This window comes from Leptinotarsa decemlineata, unplaced genomic scaffold, assembly GCF_025532065.1.
Source record: "Leptinotarsa decemlineata unplaced genomic scaffold, Ldec_3_MD MMD2_tig00026354_RagTag_RagTag, whole genome shotgun sequence".
NCBI classification, from domain to species: domain Eukaryota; kingdom Metazoa; phylum Arthropoda; class Insecta; order Coleoptera; family Chrysomelidae; genus Leptinotarsa; species Leptinotarsa decemlineata.
Genome location: NW_027412702.1, coordinates 23,294,420 through 23,316,857, shown reverse-complemented (window position 1 = coordinate 23,316,857; position 22,438 = coordinate 23,294,420). Strand labels below are relative to the sequence as shown.

The 22,438-nt window shown below is 34.1% G+C and overlaps 1 protein-coding gene across 12 annotated transcripts in view; it reads right to left on the bottom strand.

The window, feature by feature from the left end:
- Window positions 1–2,285: 2,285 nt before the first annotated feature.
- Window positions 2,286–22,438, bottom strand: part of mtd (TLD domain-containing protein mustard) — a 312,338-nt gene continuing 292,185 nt past the window's right edge. For 11 of the 12 annotated variants that reach the window (XM_074184319.1, XM_074184321.1, XM_074184323.1 and 8 more), the window contains 2 exons: window positions 9,853–10,134; window positions 2,286–6,427 (listed from right to left, as the gene is read on the bottom strand). In XM_074184319.1, coding sequence (XP_074040420.1) covers window positions 6,116–6,427; window positions 9,853–10,134 — 594 coding nt within the window. In that variant the 3' untranslated portion in view covers window positions 2,286–6,115. Of the gene's footprint in view, window positions 6,428–9,852; window positions 10,135–12,398; window positions 12,699–22,438 lie in introns of those variants that run through there. The other variant, XM_023159278.2, reaches the window with a different exon arrangement.

The following is a 22,438-nucleotide window of genomic DNA, read 5'->3' as shown; positions in this document are numbered from 1 at the left end:
GATGGAACAAAAACCATATCCAAACGTTAAAAACATTGGCACAGTAGAAGTTAGCTTTTACTGTGTCCTTGGTGTGCGCTTAGCGCCTCAGTGGATGGAATGCCGAAGTACAATGAGTGTAATGATTGAGTGTTTTTGTCAAAATATTTTATATAAGACTCCCAGTGATGGTATTTCTATCCATCTTGGTATAACTTATATAACTAATTGGAACTGAAACTATTATTCTATTTGCCTTGTCGGGAAATATATATCATTTTGTATTCAACAAAAGCCTTATGATTTATGATGACACTTCATCATAATGCATAATGATTTATGATGACCAATGTCATCTTGATTTCAAACAGGTTGGAGCCTGGCTCCCTTACCCTTAGGACTGATGCTCGTTCAGAAGAATAAGCGGGTCATAACTGATCATGGGTGGCGGCATGAATGTCCTCGGACATCAGTACCGCCCTTCACGGTGGACCCCTGCCTGGCTGGTGTGTTTGGATGAAAAGATTGTTCATCTTTTAACGGGGGATATGAGGGCCTCATTCGACAGAGTGTCTGGCCTTCTATATCGGTAGGGGTCGTCTACAGCATAATCTATAGCTTCCCTGACTAACATGATTTATGATGATCCAACACATCCATTTTAATTTTTTAAGGTTACTGCTAAGATTTATTTGTTGGTGATTCATAAGTCGCGCCATAAGAATTTTCAAAATTATTTTGGTTTCTAGTCAACCCTGACATTTGTTTTGATTAATTCATTCCATAATAGATGGCGCCACTTCTGCATTATATATCCAAACCTTTGTACATTATTTAAGAATTTCTTTGTATATAGACTAGCTATATACAAAGCTACTAGGTTAGTCTCCAAACCCAACATTACTAAATAATCACTGTCAAGCTGCAAACATTGTTTTTCCAGATTCCGAGAGAGGGATAAACTCAGGAGGCCAACGAAGCAGAACCAGAGACCACCTCTGAGAGTCGCTATCAGGCGGCTCCAGTAAGTATAGAAATTCCTTAACTAGATTTCAAATTCACTTCATTTTCAGATTCACTGGGAAACAACACTTGCTCGCGACATAAAGACACTCGTCTCCGGTTAGTTTTTGGGGACCCCATGCAAAAAATCAGTTAGGAAATCCACGATAAAAACAAACAATAGATTAGAAAGCAAAAGTACCTAAAGACTGACTTTCGACTAAAAGAGGTCAGATGTTAATCTTGCTGAAGTGCCTATCTTTAAGTTGAGGACCGCTTCGGAGGAGCGGGGGTGGATGGACGAGATGGGATATTCTGCACACAGTAACCGTGTGGAGATTTCAACTCGGGGCACTCAACTCGGGAGGGGGCAAGGGAGATTGTCCATCAAACGCCAGTCGAGAGGGTAAGGGAGCCAGGCTCCAACCTGTTCGAAATTCAGATGGCTGTAGACATTGTTTTTCAAGTGTGGGAGGAGTTATTTGATAGGAATTTAAATTTTGATTAATTGTCGCCCTTCTGGTGAAACTGATAACTAACTGTAAATAGAAATTTAGTACCTAACATGCTGCTGATTCAGGCTACTGAAATATCATTTTTTGTGGGTTGCCAACCCAATGGACTAGTTATTCCATTCAGAGTGATTTATTTTATTTCCTAAATTGGTGTCTGTTGTACATTAGAGAGGCTGCCTGGTGGGAAATGAAGAATTCTATTGTTTTTGAAGAAATTATTCCTAAATTTGTAGAGATTGATAAGTATCATGATGGACAATGGATGATTTTTTTGAATTTTAGAGTTTGTAAATCCTTTCCTGTATAGTTATACAAGACAGATGGACACAGAAGGGTCATCATTCACAAGTTTTAAAAAATTGGAATTTCACATATGAGCTCATCAGACGTTTTAAATACAGGAACTGTATTCAACACCCAGTAACTTCCACAGGCCATCGTCCACAAGTTTCTCTAAAAGAGTTGTGAAAAGATTTCCATTGCATGCGTTATTTAAATTAACTTTTTTGATTTTTCAGTTGTCAAACAACTTGTGGACTAATGTCTAAGACAGCACTTGAATCTTCTTAAAAAAGAAATTAAAACGCCTATTTTCATGTCATGTTTTTTCCTTTTTCTATACTGTTAACAGTACTGTGACACATGATTCGAAAAAGGTCTTATAATTCTGGTGAGTGTTTCTTAATTTTTTCTCATTCTATACCAGAGATTGCAATTGTAACTTTTCTGACAGTTTTTTTCAATAAATCCATCTAAAGAATTGTTGGTAAGGAAATAAAACAAACAAACTAAAATACAACTATAAGATACTATTTATTAATTTTATATACAATATTTTATACAGATAAATATTTCTAAATAAGTGTTACTTCAGGCCCAATTTAACACTCAATCATGACAGTTCTAGTGGAAACTTTTATCTACAAGTATCATGTTCGAATATTAAAAGTGGTCCACAAATCTTAGACATCAAGTTCACCTAATCTAAGTAAAGGTAGACACGTTACAAAAAATAAGCGCAGATCTACCTCAATATCAAACACTTGGTAACAAAATTCACAAAAACGATCTGCCCGTGTTTTCTGCAACGCCTCACATCATATGTACGGACTGCCGTCGTAAGCTAAATAAGCAAACCTAAGTGGAGTTCTATTCAACAAGGCAATCGACTATCTCAATAATTGGATGTACTCTCAAAATCATTTCTACTGAATTTCTTCCAAAACACATCTGAAAGTTTTGCAAGCAAGTACGATTTTATTCAAATAGTGAAACACCGTCTTCCATCTGTACAAGTACAAATTCAATTTTTTTGAGAGTTCAGGCAACCGTTTGGATCTGGGACGTGCAGCCCGCATAACAGCCTCTAAACATTAACTCATCAAATTGACAAATGATATGGCATGTTTTCTACGCATCTAATTGACAGATAATTATAAACTACAGCCAAGGCAGCTTCCAACAATAATTGCTACAACACAATCATAACCAAACCTGGCTGCGCAGATAATCATTGGAAAAGTCGACAGATAGTCGCGAGGAAAACCATCCGAAAAAATGCAATCAAAATAGAAGAAGATTGAAATTCTACCTCAATGTAAACAACTGATACAGGTTTAAATATGTTTTTTTGATACATTTTTCAATAAGTCATCAGTACACATATACATACCGTCGACAACTTTCTGTACAAAACATTCATATATTATATATTTCTTGAAATCACATCAATAGCTCAACATTTCAAATCATCAGAATTTTTTTGGTCAGGAATAGTTGAAAATGGGAAGATAAACTTGAAATACTATCGTAAATATGAAACATTTCTTGTTTTTTTTTGAAACTTGGTATATCCGAGTTATGCTTGGGTGATCATATTTTACACAACGAGTTTTAATCAGCTCAAGTCCAAGTAGCGGATAATAGACATACCATAAAGGAATTTTCGATACGTTACAGAAAATTATATTTTTTAAGAGCAAATCCTCTGCATGAGAGGATAATGACTTCACAAATCACAGGCCAACATTTCTCTGAACCACATACTAGACTAAACTTTTCCCAATAATTTTTTTTCTGATTGATTCGGCCGTTACTTGATGAAGATCCATAGTGGTTCAGTGAGAACTTTTTTTATTTCTGAATAGCACTAAAACAAGATTCATCAGATTTCACAACTATCAAAAAAAATGCTTTCAACTCAACATTTGTATTCAGGGCAGCTATATTAAGAAAGACGAGATAGTTGAATTCCTAGGAATTTATCTTGATGAAGCCCTGAATTTCAGAAATCACTGCATATATGTTTCTAATAAGTTGAATACACTGCTGTACATGCTTAAGAACCTGCGTACTGTCCTAGAATTATATTACTGAATCCCCTACCCTAAATGTTTTTAAAAATAGATTGAAAGATATGCTAGTAATAAAGTGTATTTATTCTGTGGATTACTTTTTGTCCGGAACTGACAGATGAAAATAACTTATATTCATCAATTTTTTAATGTTTTTTATTAGGTAAAATGATTTCTGTTTATCCAACGAATCTCATACAATGTATATTGTCAAGTGGAAAATAAAATATTATTATTATTATTATTAATTTCAAAAACTACACCTCACGATTTGATCTCCACAAACTTTATTTTAAAAATATATCACAACACGTTTCCCTAAGACATTAGCATTTTCAATATTTATATACTAGAGGTAAACCATAATTGAAAAAGCTAATGTCTTAGCGAAACATGTTGTGATATATTTCTCAAATAAAGTTTGTGGAGATCAAATCGTGAGGTGTAGTTTTTGAAACTTCTCAATTATGTTGGTATACTGTATCCATATTCCACATCCGCAGTTACATCAGGAATTTGAGATGATCTAACCTAACCTAAAAATGTTTTTTTTTGTAATGTCCGAGCTATCATTTGAATAATTCATACAAAACTCGTTTTTAAGCATTTGAAAGTGCCACTATATCTCTTCGAAACTAGTTTTGAATTTTTCAAATAACTTTTTTTGGTTTCAGAAATAAGATCCATTGAGATTTATTAAATTATCTTGATTGTCAATGTTCACAACCTAAATCCTCTAACTCCAAACTTCTTTAACAAACAATTCTAAACTCAAGAGGTTCAGGTATTAAAATTAAGGATTGTTGGATTCGGATTTTATATGAAAGCTGTAATTGAAAGGCTAATTTAATGATTTTCAGTCAATCATATCTTTGAAGTGAAATAAGATATTAAAAAAGTTGAGTATTCGTTTAGAAGAGGAAGAGTTGAAGGTACTATCAGATACTTAAACAAATTTTGCGTGAAGGAATTTGTGAACGATTATAAACTCGACAATATGCAATTTAAAAATTATTAAATTCAAATTATTGTAGAAAATCTTCGGGGCGCTACTTTTTTTCCATTGGTTCTGGACTTCTCCAAAGTTTTATGGTCCTCTTGTTATGGATGATGAATAATTTTGATATCAACTCCTGTTAGTTCAAAGAAATGATTTGTGGTAGTTAGTGACATTTGAAATACTATGTATTGTTAGCACAGCACAGGTAATGTATAAGAAAATACTCTGAAATTTTTTGAATAGGATTTCTTGTTTCATTATTAACTGACAATTATTGTTGCCTCAACAGCAACAATTTTTTCTATGTAATAATTGTTGATGTATTTATGACATCCTATTGAAAATAATACTAATGATGAAAAATAAAAAAAGTGAGTAATGTACAAACTGTAACGGTTCCTTTATTTTCAATCGACAGGGATTTATTGTACAATATTCACTGCCTTCTCAATCTGTATTTGAAATTTTCGAAATTATGCTATTGAATTTTTAGAAACAACTGATTTCCAACCAAAAATTAAGAAGACGGTATTGACTATGAAACAGTATACTTTTGGAAAGCAAAACATAAAAATACTCAATTAAAAAATCATGTAATTAGGAATGTAACTCAAAATGAACTATATTTGTCATTCACGGTGGTTTTCCTATCTACTCTATCAACAGTCATTCGTTGTAAGCAAGCGACACAAATGACTCGCACATAGTTATCCACCCGAGGCTTCTCCGCCATCTGGTTATCGAAATATACAATAAAAAATGACTAGGTAACTAAAAGTTTCACACTCGAGCAATAGAAATAACAGCTAAGTTAACCTGGATGAGTGGCTAGATTATTCTCGAGAATCTCTTTGACAGTTATAATAATGAGCTAGCTAAGCGTATAATGTATATAATATTCATAACAGCTTTAATCGTAACATTATCCATAAAAAACTAATTTGAACGTGTTTTAATGAGTGAACGGCAGCCGTTACTTCTATATGTTCTGGGAACGTTTCACCAACTTCCACATCCTATCAAATCAACAGGAGTCTGAAAACTCCGAACATCCGACAGGATGTAGAAAGAAAATAATCTGAATTCTTTTCAATTAAATCAGTTATCCGACAGTTGTGCAATTGCCTCTCTCTTTTCTACGACTAAAGCTCTGTCTAATATAAGTTTGTTAAAATAATGTTGACCATCATACATCCCATTTGCTCCTGATATGCACCACTGTGAACGACCATCGTACTCAACTCGTAATTCCAAGCTTTCCGAATCTAACTTGAGACGAACGCCCAGCATTCCAATGTCTTCACCAGAAAATCTATTTTTGGAGTGAGGGGATCATTGCCGTATGTCTTGCAGGATTCTGTTCGGCCTAAGTAAAGATCTCCGTCCAGCCACAGACCGAATTTACCATCGCCTGCACCTATGCTGATGCTCTCGTTGTTGCCTTTGATGAAATATAGGTTCTCACCAGTCCAGTTGAAGACTTTGAATTCGGGAGTGAAGGAAAACAATGATGACTCGCCTGTGCCATAGAAGTGGTCAGAAACCTGGAGCGCACAGGAAGTGAGAGCACCGAATACCTGAAAAAAAAAAAAGTGATGATAAATATATCAAAAATCTTTTAGAAGTTTTCATGAACAAAAGTTGAAAAATACCTGTAGGTTCTCTACTAGAAAGTATTTTGTGTCTTTTAGGGATTGTCAACGAGACGCTTATTTGCTTCAGTTAACTGACGACCACTTGAAAAAGGAAGGCGTTTTGAAATAACAGTCCACAACTTCGAGAAATCTAGCCTTAATTCGTTTTTGTACCTGAGGTATAGGGCCCCTGTCAAATATATTACATTTTCTGGAAGAGCCATATGAGATATGTCAAGTGTTTTATTCTGAGGATCATTTGATAGCTCTCAATAATGTATCTAATTCATAGTCCCAAAACAAAAAATTAGTTTCAGCTTCATGTCGTCACTCATTGGTGGCGCATGTGAAAGTCTTGGAAAAATGTAAGTAATTACCCAAGAGAAGAGTAATTTACCAAAAGTACGGCATTTAGATGAATTTAGATATTAGTCACGACTGTAATCGTCTCTAATCAAACGCCTTACAAAAAAAAATGAAACAGTAATACTGGAAAAATTTTCATTATCGTAAAAGTGACCTCTATATGCAAAGGTGATAAATTCTAGTATAACTTTTGTGACATTTTTTTATATAAAAGAATGTCATGTTATATGAATGCGTGGATTCATCAGACACTAAATTTAAAACAAAAAATCTACCCTAAATTTAGGTTTAAGATCATTCATTCTTGTATTGTGGAATCTATGTTTACCGAAAATGAAAATTATACATTTTCAAGGGGTATCAATTGATCCACTTAAATTCAGCACGGATTTGGGGTCTATTGCTACCACTTTTAAATCCTGTAATTGGTCCAAGTCTTGGTGTCGGACAAAGGATGTGTTTTATTTATTTATATATACACGGACACGCCCAATTCAGATATAAGTAGTACAGTAATATGTAGTACTTGATGCAATACAGTGGATTAAAAGTAAATTATAAGAATAATACAATTCCGAAGTAAGATAACAAGTAGATTATTTGAGAAAAAATTAAAATGTATAATAATATGAACTAATATAATTCTTACAGGCAAGTAACACTAGACACAATACAACAACACAAGCAGAAGTGAAGAATATGGTTTTTAAAGCGGGAAACTGATATATTAAAGATTTGAAGGTTATTTAAATAGTTAGCCAATCGAAGTGTTCTGGGAATAAAGCTGCTGTATGAATTATTAAATCTGTGAAAAGAAACGTAAAACGTTTGCACCTGTCTATTTGAACGACTGGGGACATGTAAAGATTTTTTGGAGAGAATCTTGGGGCTGATAGTCATTTCGTTGATAATTTTGAATAGAAGTATTAAATCTCTGTTTTTTGCGAGCCTCAAGAGAAGGTATGTTCAAAAAGCATTCCAATGCAGTATAGTCATAGTATACACACATATTGACGGCAATATATCGCAGGAAATTACTGTACGGCCTCGAGTTTCACTTTTTGTGTAACATAATGAGGGGATCAAAATGTGGAACAATAATCGAGATGAAATCTAACCAGGGAAAAATGAAGAGATTTAATAGCAGTGATGTTGGTGAGATCACGAGTGGTTCTTTTTATAAAGCCAAGCATATTCATAGATTTTTGAACTACAGCGGAAATGTGTGATTTATAGCTGAGTGTGGAGTCTAGGATCACACCTAGATCTTTGGTTTCAATAGCAGAATGTAAGGTACGATTATTTATACTATATTCGAAAGTGATTGGATGATGTGTTCGATGAAAGTGAAGAATTTGGCATTTGGATGCATTCAAACACATACCACTTTGCGAACACCAGTTAGATAGGCAATCTATATCGTTTTGTAGACACAATGTATCAGCTTCACTTTTAATTATTTTGAAACATTTGAAATCGTCGGCAAATAGGAAAGCTTCGCTTTCATGGAAACACCTAATTAGATCGTTGATAAAAAGGTTAAACAATAGTGGTCCCAAATGTGAACCTTGTGGAACACTCGATGTAACTGCGATAGTATGAGAATAGTAATGATTAACTAACAATTTGTGTTATTTCCGTGAGATAGCTCTTGAGTCACTGCAATATTTGCCTATCAACAAAGTTTATGGACCAATAGCTCATGATTAACTTTGTAAAAAGCTTTGGAAAAATCAGTATACATAGAGTCAACTTGCAGACCCTTGAACAGAGCATCAGACAGAAAATCAACGTGGGTAATCAGACCCAGTTCAGCTGATTTTTTGTTGGGTCCCTATAGTTGAGGAGCAGTCATAAGTAAGGTAATCAAAAATGATGCTCTCAAAAACTTTAGGGATTGAGCTAAGAGAAATTGGACGATAATTACACACGTCGGATTTTCGACCTGATTTATATACTGGGGTGACATATGAGGTTTTCCAATAGTCTGGGAATTTGCCAGATGATAGGGAATTATTAAATATATAGAAAAGTGATCGAGCTAAAATGAAGCTATCAGTCCAGAACCGCCATTGACGCAAAAACACTTGAATGGTATGATAGGATCATTGTTCAGGAAATATACCATTTTACAAATATTCAGATTTGCTCCGAAAATTCCTAACCCAGGCAGTTATAGAAAAAGTGTTGTGACTTTTTTCAAAGGCTCATTGAAGTGAAAAAATTGTGTTTTTTGGCAATTAATGTTTTTATTATAGCCACCGGAAAGAAGTCACTTCTTTTTAGTTAATAAAATAACTCAACCTTTTTTATAGATGTACAAGAACTACAGAAAATTCCCTGAGAGTGGTTTTTGGGCGGAAAATGTGGTTTATGGTGAATTTAAATGCCAAGTAATCATGCCCGTGTTGACAAACAGGACCCTCTCTGTCCATCCAAGCAACATAGTGCTCCAAAACATTATCATGCATAGTGCACGTGATATCCAAGACGAGGCTGCTTGTACAGAGTCGCGCTAAGGAGCGGCCGAATTCTTATTTTTTTTTAATATGCGGCTGGGTATGAGATTTTTTTTAGGTTGAGTGTAGGGACACAAATTAGCAGTTTCTTTATTTAAAATACCATATATGTACAGAGTACACGCGATAAAACGTAACCGACCACTCCGACACTATAACAATGAATTCCGCCAGCCGATTGCAGTTAAATCTGATTGGCCAGCGTAAGGTGGCGTGTTTATTTTACCCAATAGATGCAAATGTGCGTGGTGATCAGGCTCTGATGACACATCTATCTTTGTTTGGGTTGCTTTGTTTGTTGGATGGATATAGTTTAGTTATATATCATATATCATTTTTCAACTCCTTTCGAAAATGCTGAAGAGCATGGGGATAATGACTTGTGAAACTGATAATTTTCAACAAAACAAATAATATAAATAGAGGTGCACTATATGTTAAGAGTTGAGTTTTAGCTAATATCTCATGAAGTCAGATACTTACATTATTGTCAGTGTCTTCTATAACCATCAGTATGGGCGACTCGAGTTTGTACATTTTCCTATACATCGAATTCAAACTGAATCCATGTTGACTCGTACTGAAGACCAGAGTCCAGGCGTAGCCTTCTGCTCTTGCAGGTAAATGCCTACATAAATTCTCTCGATGGTGGTCCGTCAGAATTTCTGTGGTGCCGATTAGATCAGGAGGGGAAAGGTCTATATCTAATGAGGGGGCTACCGATGAATAAAAGGCTCTGCGGAACTCTTCGGACATGGGCAGAACCTGCTTGTACAAAAATTATGAATTAGATATAATATTGAATGATATTTCTAATAGGGTAATTTGCTTGGTAGATGGAGGATCCTTCAATAACACAGAAAACGAAGTTCTACGTGAAAATATTGGTTTTCTCAACTGACCAATTCCAAGACCAGCTATTTTTATTTTATCAAACGAGTATAGAATACAATAGAAATTTATTTATACTGAACAACAAACAGAATGGTTTCCACTTACATAATGCACAGATTTTTTTAGAAGTTCCTTACATATAGTATTCATTGATACAGTTAAAATCGAGATAAAATATAACAATATAGAACAATAAATAATAAAATGACCATAAAAAAAATTCAGACACATTTGGGCATTCGAAGGAATTGTCCCTCTGTAATACTGAATATATTCAGTTCACAGTTCCTCACCATTTTGTAAACGGTTTCGAGACTATGTTGAAGAGGAGACAAATTGTTTGAGACACGAAATAGATTGTCTCTTCTTCTCAGTCTTACGTCAGGTACAATAAAATCAATAGTACAGAGAATTTCAGGTACTTTCAGTTTTCTGAGAATGTTGAAAACAAAAATCACTTCCGAGGACTCACGGCGATCTTTCAATGGTTGCATATTAAATTCTTGTAAATTATATCGTATACGATATAAATAAAGGCCAGACATTGTATTTTCTGAAAAAGGGTGTTCCTAATAATCCTTTCAGGACTCTTCTATAGTATCAGAATATAAAAAGGTCTTTGGATTCCAAATGACACAACCATATTCCAGCTTAGAACGAACAATGAAGTTACAGAGTAACAAACAAGTATCGTGATTGAATTCACGGCTAGATCGTACGACAAAGCTCATTTTTATATAACATTCAGATACTGAGTATTCAATGTGCCCAGAGAAACTGAACACACCAGTAAAAATGATCCCGAGATCTTTCATCTCATTGATTCTCTGTAAATTGGTGTGATTAATGAAATAGTCCTTGATACTGGGTGACTTCCTTCGTGTGAAACTCATTATTTTGCATTTAGCTTCGTTGAGAGATAGGTCAGATACTGAAAAGTAAGTAGATATATTATTGAGATCATTTTGAAGCATATCAGAATCTTCTTCGCTTTCGATTCTTATAAAAAGTTTGAGATCATCGGCATGTAGGAGAAATTGAGAATGCGCGATATATCACGAAATGGTATTAACAAATAACACGAAAAGGAGAGGTTACAAAATCGAGCCATGCGGAATCCTAAAAATTATATATTTCTACTAAATGGTTATTTAAAATTTTTCAATCTTTGTAGCGTTTTTCAAAACAGGTAGTAAAGTTCATGATGACGTCATTGAAACACAAGTGAATTTAATGTACACACATCAAAACTTTTTCCACTTTTTGGTCCAACTACTAGCTTTGAAACAGGCAAATTTCCTGACAACATTGAAGTTGTCCAACTAATACAACTTCTAAAAAATATACGAGTAGGTACATTTCTAGTTATTTCAATAATACCAAAAATTGTAAAAACATTATTGTAAACTGTGTTTGGTTTCATAGATTCATTTATATGTCTACAACTTTGGATCTCTCAAGCAAAATTCAGATGGTATTCAATCTATATTTATGTAAGGCGTTTGATATAATCAAATTGTTTTCATAACAGAAAATAGGTAGTGTTCATGAGAGAGTACGAATTGGCAATAGTTATTTATTGAATAACAATCCAAAAAGAAAGCATTTGTGATCAAAAGCTGTCATTATAACAGATTATGTAAAAATTTTCAATGATTTGAACCATTCTTGAAATTAAATTCAAAAAAGGTATTGTACACCATCTTACTAATATAATATTAGTTATGATCTGATAACTGAGCATTTTTTCATGGACAAAGACGGTAACTTTCAGTAGTCTGAAGTTTGAGTGTGCAGTTATCATCCATCATTCACGTGAAAGTAGTTGTTTATATGAAAGTAGTTGTTTCGAGTGGGTTTTTTTTTTCCAGTTTGTGTGTGAAAGTTACTTCTCTGCATGATCTGTACATCGTTGTGAAGAGTTTATTTTGAAATTGAGAGCTTTTTTTCTTCCTTTGGAATATTCCTTCATTTTTTGTAAGAAGATGGAGAAGTAGAAAGCGAAAACCTTTCTTTCCCAAGGAATAAAAGTGAAACAAACCTTTGATATTGATACTTGAACTAGTTAAATATTTGCGAATAGCGATATCCCGTCTATTATATGAATCAACACATCCAATGATTTCCATAACTACCTTATTCAATTCATCCTTTTCCGAACGGTTCGTCTTTTTCTTCCATTTTTTGAAAACTACTCCCAACTTTAAAAACCCGGTTTGCATGTTTATAAACACACTCTTTGCAGGTCACAAACTGAATAGGAACAGAAACAAACTTCCGCGGTGGAGGTGAATTTTTGAAACCGTTCCAAAAATTCGAAAGAGAATCCGAAGTGCAGTTTTCTCGGAAAATATATTTTGGTATCGAAACACTAACTTTTTAGGAAGGAAGGGCTATGCATAAAACTAAATCTAAACACCAAACATCTAACTGAAGCCACTACTGTGTGAAATGTTTTCGGAGGCAGTAAAAGTCGCATCTATTTATAGGAGAAGAGAGTAAGGGAAAAGATCTGGCAGATTATGTACACATTTTCGACCTGGCTAATCTTCGGAAAACAACCCATTAAATGATAAATTTGCGAATAGTTAAGTAACCACAGGCGTCCCCGGAAAAAGTGACCAAAGGGTACTTTACCATTTATGGTTCTTTGGGATGTATTTTTAGGCTCACGACGCCATCTAGAGACCAATAGATAAACACACTTTGAAAACCATTACAATGACGTTTTCAAAACCAAAATATTACTGACGTAGGGTAAAACCAAATTTATTTACACAGGAAACAGTGCGTCACATTTCCTTAGCGCTTTATGCCACATTTTCAGGAATGCCCTTCTTTTAGTTATTGCAACTGTGGGCGCAATTCTATGAATACACAGCGTGACGATAAAATATACATTTTTCTTTTATTTCGACTGCAAATGTTACAGTTGTTTGAAAATGACTATGACATTACCCAAATCAATAATAACTATTAATGAAAAAAATGATACTGTTCCTTGTGTTAAAAACATGTTTCAACTTTTGATAGTTGGCGTTCATATGGGGATGACAAATAATAAGCGGAAAAAACTATTTCAAACATCCTATTGTAATATATAATTCAAATACGAACATTCTTTTTATTCGTCGTACAAATAATATTGCCTTTTTTGATGAAGATGGATCTACTCTGTGAATAATTGCAAGTTATAAACTTTTTTTCATTATATGTACTACAATACTCTTGTGAGAATATATAACCTTTTCAACGTCTTGGAAAATTTCTATAATTAATACACTACTCTTAAAGTACATTTAAATGCAGAGCTATATTTCAGACTCTTCAGTGATGGAAGCTTCTGGAATAAAGTTACAAGAGCAACGTGTAAGATATCTAATAATGTAATGACACAAATTACAACTGAACAGTTCACTTCAATTACACTTTGTAATTATTACAGTTATTCCATTAGTTCACCGTCGCTTTCTTGGCTCTCGAACTATTCTACCAACTAACTTAAACTGTCTTTCAGTTTGACACTGTGTCGTATATAAACCACATTCGAATATTATCGTGAATCATTATCCCATTCCAATATTTTCTTGTTCATTCCTCATAAATGATTCGACTTGTGCCAGTGGTGGTTCGTACGCAAGCTCGCCTTGTATCAATATTTATGAAAAGAGACACAATTGGATATCGATGAACAATATTTTCATTCACTGTTATGTACGCAAGTATCAAAATCTGGATATTGTTTAGATCTGTCAGAAAATTCTGAATTTAAATCAATTTCTATCTAAATAATGACCTGTTCCATTAACACTTTAATTTTTTCACATGTTTACGTTAGAAGGAAGTAAACATTAATGGCAGGCAAAACTTTGTTGAAAACAAGCTTTTGAAAATGAAATATTCAAGGAAATACTTCCTGTCCACATAAAACAATATTTTATCTGTTTATTTATTGAGTAAAAGGTGATAATGGTTAATCGAAGGAAGTCGGCCAGTGGTGAATCAGTGGCGTACCAAAGGCATGCGTGTTTTCCGAAAATGCATATTGAAAATTATGGATGAAAATTACTAACTTGCCTCTACAATATGTCTCTATCGCAAATCTTAAAATAGAAAAGTAAAAGTAGAAGTTTCTCCATAAAAATCTACAACGTACTCATGAATTTGAATCAACATATCAGGAATGTTTAACCTTATTAATTTTAACAACCTTTATTTTCAGTGGTAATACAATCTGAAAGGTGAAACTTTCGTCTGTTTATTTTCCTGACTAATATCATTACGAATAATGATTTGCTTCCGATAGGCGTTTGTGCAAGTTTCACCACAGATAACATTCTTGAGGGTGCTTCTTGTCTGTTAAGTAGCCGGTCTCACTGAAATCAAGTGGGAGAATATCTACAAACCGGTTTCGGAGTTTTATTTCCACCCAGATAAATTAAACACACCTGTAAAGATTGTCTTTGTAAGCACAAATGTCTGTTGGAGTTGGAGTCTGTTTCCCAGGTATTAACCTGGGAAATAGCGGCTTCTGACAGACATTTGCCATATCTAAGGAACGTGAAGTGAATGTTTTGAATTTTCATTCGAAACATTCATTGTCTTGGATATGTAGGCCCCTCTACACGTCAGTATCAGACTATTTTGATTTCTGTTAGTGACATATAGGAATACTGCATGTATTAATTGTGTTTGTGAGGTGGAAATTGACAAAAAGAGTATTCATACTTTTGTGTTGTAAAAACTGAGAGTCGTTGATACTTTACACACCGCTAAGTTAACGACGGGTAAGGAATTCGAAATTCGAAAAGAATATAGTTCATTGGAGTTAATTTTCTAATGACGAAACAACTGAAAATAGAAACCTGTATATTCTCTAGACAATTTGATAGACTATAAAACTCTCTTTTCAACGATATAACCTGAAAGACAATTTCTTTTCAAAATGGCGGTATAAAATTCAATATTTCGGAACTATAGGAGCTATACGTCACCTATAGAAATAGTCTCAAACAACTTGAGATAGTGAAATACAAGACACCAAGTTTGCTTAGTTTTCATGGAAAAAAATCAAATTTTTTAATTTTTTCATATACTCACATACCCTTCATCTTATTTTTTAATGACAATTTTACTCAATTTATCTCGAAAATCTATATAGGAACTGGCACTTTTTGAACTTCAATATTGAAGTGTATTTCTTTTTCTACAAAGAAATGTCAAAAATATCGTATGGTTCATTTTTCTGTGTCAGTGGTTAATACTTTACAATGAGACTGCAGATCAACTTTGAAATTCACTTTTTCACTGGCACAGAGGTTTGAAAATGACATTTCAAAAAAGTTCTTTGATAATATTTCCATTGGTGACGTCATTGTGTCGATATATTGAATTTGGTGGCACTTTGAATAGAAATTACCCTTTGTGTTATATCGTTGACAAAACAAAATTTTATTATTATCAAACGGTTTATGAGTTCTATTCAAATTTGACTTGGGTCCATTTTCGGTTAAACCAGAAGGGATTTCCAATTGTTTCAATTATAACAAATACCTTTATCTATACCTTTCTACCAAATTTCATATTTCTTATCACACAAACAACTGAATGGCGACGTGTATAATGATTTTGCTGTCACCCGGTTGAAGCAAAAAAAGAATATTTTGTTAAGTTTGTATTCAGTGTTGTCAACTCTATGAACATTTCAAATTTCTGTAGAGGTTTTGGAAAATTTTATGTATTCAAATTTTCATTGCATAAAAAAGTTCAAGTTCTATATAATGGTCAGTTCTTCAACAGGGTTAGTGCGAAAACTCGAGGAATTAGATCGATTCTTTGTCCTCATTTTCATCTAATCTTCAGCAAGGAATATTATAGTGAGTAAAATATCTTCTGTATTTTGATTGCATCAGATGATTTGAAGTGACGAAAAAGCATTTTTTTAAGGACAAAACATAAGCACTACAGAAAAATCTTTAAGGCGCTCTCTGAGCGGTGTCTGTGCGAAAGTAGCGATTCACATTGGATTTGAATCGCTGGAGATTAACTTCATTTGGTAAAAAGTTTTCAGGAAGTTCATTCCACATAAACGCAATTCCTCAGATGAAAGAATTCTTAAACAGTGAAGTTCGATGTGTACTGAGTTGAACCTCAAAACGATGAACAGCCACAGTCCGTCGCGTATTTCTGATATGTACCGCTCTTGGTGGAATCAAATATGCCAAGTCACTTGGACACCTCCTGTAAAAGTATCTATAAAAAAACAAATCTCCAACCTTTTTTCGATGTTCCAGGCTATCAAGGTTGCACGTGATGTTCGCGTCTCCAATCAGGAGGATGGCTCTTTTCTGGATGAAAACCAGCAGCTTCAGGGTATGCTTGAAGGCGGAGCTCCATACATGAGAATAATACTCCAAAGGAGGTCCGATCTGAGCTTTATGAAGCATCAACAATTGCTGTGTACAGTTTTCTGGTTCAGAAGAGTGTTCCAAGCTTTTGAGAAGTAGCCTTTGCAATTCCACCGACATGATTGTGCCAAGACATATTGGTGTCCATTTTAATCCCCAACAAACTTATCGAAGCAGAAAGTGGAATTGTCTGACCTGACATTATTATATCTGGTTAGGAAACATTTATCTTCTTGGAGAAAACCCATGCCTAGGTTTTTGTGGCACTGAATTGAACCTGGTTACTTTCACTCCTTCAGGAAGTTGAAGAGCCATACACAAAAATGATCCAACAAGCCATAGCATCGAAGTTTGGCCAGCAAACCCTCATGCCACACACGGTCAAAGGCCTTAGAAATATAAAGCGCAATATCACAGTTCATTTTTACCAAAAAAGAAAAACGTTCTTTCAAGAATTATTTGATTCCCGTTGTTGCCCAGGCCAAGTATTTTTGGGCGCTTTTTTGTTGTACATATTACATTATAAGTTTTTTGACACCAACACATAGAATCCTTTCAAGATGAAAAATTCATTTAAAATTGTTTATGGAAGAATTAGAATGTCTGGCACTCTGGTTATTGTTTATGAAAGACGTTTTGCACAATTTTTAATGTAAATATAACTACAGTATTTTCCATTTGAGGAGAAATATGTTTATTTGTGTTATTTTTAGTCGGTGTATATGCAAACCACGAAATCTCAATTTTTCTTTAGAATTCTCCAATTAGAAATGTTTTCCATGAATATTCACTCACAAAAAAATGCCTGGCCAGGAGTGAGTGTCTATATATCTTCAATATCTACATCTAATCATCCCAGGCTAAAAATACATTCAGGAGAAAGGTGAGCAAACGTAAGTGCCCGCATTTTTTATGAAGTGTACCGCTATAAAACTCACGGTGAATCCGCGACTAAAAATGTCTTTTGGCAGGCTCTCAAATCCAACATTAATTTTATCTACTACTCATTCGAATTTAGATTTTTCTCAATTGATCAGCTGTGACGCTGCACCAATTCACGGGATGAAATGACGTCCGGTTACGAATCTTCTCAATATTTCAAGGTCAGCTCTACCGGATACTTTCATATGCCCTGAAATACTGCTTTTGATATTACCCATGGCTGTCTACATGTTCTGTGTAAATTATAAGCTGGTCATTAAATAAGTGCAAACTCGGCTTATTCTCAGTTTTTAGAATTTGGATATGAATGTAGATAATTTTGATATAATTTTCCTCTGAAGCAGAGGATCCCAAACTTTTTTTTATTATCATGTACCACTTTGAAAATTTTGCTGGTTCGGGTGGACTCCCTGCAGCTATATTACTACCATATTCCCAAAACTTGACAAAAAATGCGTTGAGGCTGCAGTCCAACCATAAATTGACATTTTTGGAATAAAAAGTGAGAATTGATTGGTTAATTAATTAATTGATTATGTTGTGAGTGGATATAAAAAAGAGAAGTTGGTCAATCAAAACTTACGCGCTTTATATTAGCTTCACTTGTATGTATGTATGCATGTATGTATGTTTCTTTGTAACTCTCAAGCTCGGGATCTGTATTTGACAGAATTATAGACATTATTGCTTGATCTATTCGCGCGCAGATGGCGCTGTACGTACCTAACCTAACCTTGATATGAATTTCACTAGTTCGGACTTCCATTGTCTACTATATAAAATGATTTGAAATCCCTGAAACAAGTAAAAAAGAATAATTAACTCTGGCCATTGAAGAAGCCCACAAGAAACCTCGAGTCTGGTTGAGATATGTTGACGACACCTTCATAATATGGAACCATGGGAATACTGAACTAGACGCCTTTCTGAAACACATCAACAGCGTGAGACCTTCCATCACTTTCACAATGGAGAAGGAAAATTATAGGGGAGTCAAACTTATAAATTCAAGAGTGGAGACCTACATAAATCGAGGGTGCCAACTATAAATTTTTATATAACTTATAAATTCAAGAGTGGAGACCTACATAAATCGAGGGTGCCAACTATAAAATTCAATACTGAAGATCATAGAGTTAGTCAAACTTATAAATTCAAGAGTGGAGACCTATAAAAATCGAGGGTGCCAACTACAAAATTCAACACTGAAGATTATAGAGGTAGTCAAACTTATAAATTCAAGAAAGGAGACCTACATAAATCGAGGGTGCCAACTGTAAAATTCAACACTAAATATTATAGGGGTAGTCAAACTTATAAATTCAAGAGTGGAGACCTACATAAATCGAGGGTGCCAACTATAAATTCTTATATAACTTATAAATTCAAGAGTGGAGACCTACATAAATCGAGGGTGCCAACTATAAAATTCAATACTGAAGATCATAGAGGTAGTCAAACTTATAAATTCAAGAGTGGAGACCTATAAAAATCGAGGGTGCCAACTACAAAATTCAACACCGAAGATTATAGAGGTAGTCAAACTTATAAATTCAAGAGTGGAGACCTACATAAATCGAGGGTGCCAACTATAAAATTCAACACTGAAAATTATAGGGGAGTCAAACTTATAAATTCAAGAGTGGAGACCTACATAAATCGAGGGTGCCAACTATAAAATTCAACACTGAAAATTATAGGGGAGTCAAACTTATAAATTCAAGAGTGGAGACCTACATAAATCGAGGGTGCCAACTATAAATTTTTATATAACTTATAAATTCAAGAGTGGAGACCTACATAAATCGAGGGTGCCAACTATAAAATTCAATACTGAAGATCATAGAGTTAGTCAAACTTATAAATTCAAGAGTGGAGACCTATAAAAATCGAGGGTGCCAACTACAAAATTCAACACTGAAGATTATAGAGGTAGTCAAATTTATAAATTCAAGAAAGGAGACCTACATAAATTGAGGGTGCCAACTGTAAAATTCAACACTAAATATTATAGGGGTAGTCAAACTTATAAATTCAAGAGTGGAGACCTACATAAATCGAGGGTGCCAACTATAAAATTCAACACTGAAAATTATAGGGGAGTCAAACTTATAAATTCAAGAGTGGAGACCTACATAAATCGAGGGTGCCAACTATAAATTCTTATATAACTTATAAATACTGAAGATCATAGAGGTAGTCAAACTTATAAATTCAAGAAAGGAGACCTACATAAATCGAGGGTGCCAACTGTAAAATTCAACACTAAATATTATAGGGGTAGTCAAACTTATAAATTCAAGAGTGGAGACCTACATAAATCGAGGGTGTCGACTATAAATTTTTATATAACTTATAAATTCAGGAGTGGCGACCTACATAAATCGAGGGTGCCAACTATAAAATTCAATACTGAAGATCATAGAGGTAGTCAAACTTATAAATTCAAGAGTGGAAACCTATAAAAATCGAGGGTGCCAACTACAAAATTCAACACTGAAGATTATAGAGGTAGTCAAACTTATAAATTCAAGAAAGGAGACCTACATAAATTGAGGGTGCCAACTGTAAAATTCAACACTAAATATTATAGAGGTAGTCAAACTTATAAATTCAAGAGTGGAGACCTACATAAATCGAGGGTGCCAACTATAAAATTCAACACTGAAAATTATAGGGGAGTCAAACTTATAAATTCAAGAGTGGAGACTTACATAAATCGAGGGTGTCGACTATAAATTTTTATATAACTTATAAATTCAAGAGTGGCGACCTACATAAATCGAGGGTGCCAACTATAAAATTCAATACTGAAGATCATAGAGGTAGTCAAACTTATAAATTCAAGAGTGGAGACCTACATAAATCGAGGGTGCCAACTATAAAATTCAACACTGAAAATTATAGGGGAGTCAAACTTATAAATTCAAGAGTGGAGACTTACATAAATCGAGGGTGTCGACTATAAATTTTTATATAACTTATAAATTCAAGAGTGGCGACCTACATAAATCGAGGGTGCCAACTATAAAATTCAATACTGAAGATCATAGAGGTAGTCAAACTTATAAATTCAAGAGTGGAGACCTATAAAAATCGAGGGTGCCAACTACAAAATTCAACACTGAAGATTATAGAGGTAGTCAAACTTATAAATTCAAGAAAGGAGACCTACATAAATTGAGGGTGCCAACTGTAAAATTCAACACTAAATATTATAGGGGTAGTCAAACTTATAAATTCAAGAGTGGAGACCTACATAAATCGAGGGTGCCAACTATAAAATTCAACACTGAAAATTATAGGGGAGTCAAACTTATAAATTCAAGAGTGGAGACCTACATAAATCGAGGGTGCCAACTGTAAAATTCAACACTAAAGATTATAGTTGTCGTCAAATTTATAAATTTAAGAGTTGAAACCTACATAAATCGAGGGTGCCAACTATAAAATTCAACACTGAAGATTATAGGTGTCGTCAAACTTATTAATTCAAGAGTAGAAACCTACATAAATCGAGAGTGCCAATTATAAAATTCAACACTGAAGATTATAGAGGTAGTCAAACTTATAAATTCAAGAGTGGGGACCTACATAAATCGAGGGTGCCAACTATAAAATTCAATAATGAAGATTATAGGGGTTGTCAAACTTCAAGAGTGTAGACCTACATACATAGAGTTGCTCGTTAAGGGGTATACATATGGAGTGAAGCGGGAAACTCAAATTCTACTTCCCCTGTCATATTCACCAGACAGTACTGCCTCTGATTCTTACTTTTTTATTTTAATATAGTTAGATTCATTTTCGTCTCATACCTTTCAAAGCTTATATCAAATAGTGAATCACAAATCTCTAGATAACATTATCCATCTTATTCAAAATAGATAGTTTGGCCTAAAATAATATTTTTCATCATGTAAAAGTTAAACCGAAACAGAAATGGTTCAAATATTCCGCTGTTATTTGAGTACCTTCTTATAATGAATCGTTTAGATAATTAGGTAGCGAATGATAAGGATCCTGAATATACACCCAGGCTAATTGAAATTTTAATAACCTGTCTCTCCGTGTTTACATACGAAAATTTATTGTAGGAATGTTAAACTGAAAGAAGTAAACGTTAATGAAACTTTATTGACAAGCTTGTTTTGCATTCATGAATAAACAAAACGAAAATGAATAAGCAGAATATACTAAATATACAATAAAGGTCGCATATATGGTAGTGGCGTAACTCTTGAAGATGGTTACCACTTTTGTTTTGCAAAACGTTTAAAAACATTAATATGAGGGTAAATATTCCCGAAAAATAACATTACTATCGTTGTCAATCACCTTCAAACAGATTTTCATAATACTGTCAACTGTATATGTCTCTCAAACACTAAATACTGAGCGTTTGTCTAACGACAGAGGAGGAGCCTGCCTTCCGCTGACATATGTATGAAAGATAGGATAGCCAGACAGATTGGTAAAGTAACGCGTTAGGTAACGAAGCGGTTTACCTTCCCATCATCATAATAAAAACTTCAAATCAGTTAATCATTGACGAAATGTCCTATTCGGTTATTCTACTCAAGATCGCAACATTAACGGATACCGAGAGTCGAAAATGTAGTATATAAAATGCCAGAGAGGGAAGAGAATCAATTATATAAACTGTCATATCAATCATTAAAGAGAGTGTGGCTATTGTGGTGTCGTGCGTGAGTGAAATCACCTCATCGCTGCCATCTGCCGACATTGTCTGCGTCTTGATGATGCTGTAGATCTTAACATAGGGGGCCTTGATAAGCTGCACCACCAAATACAACCAAAATTTT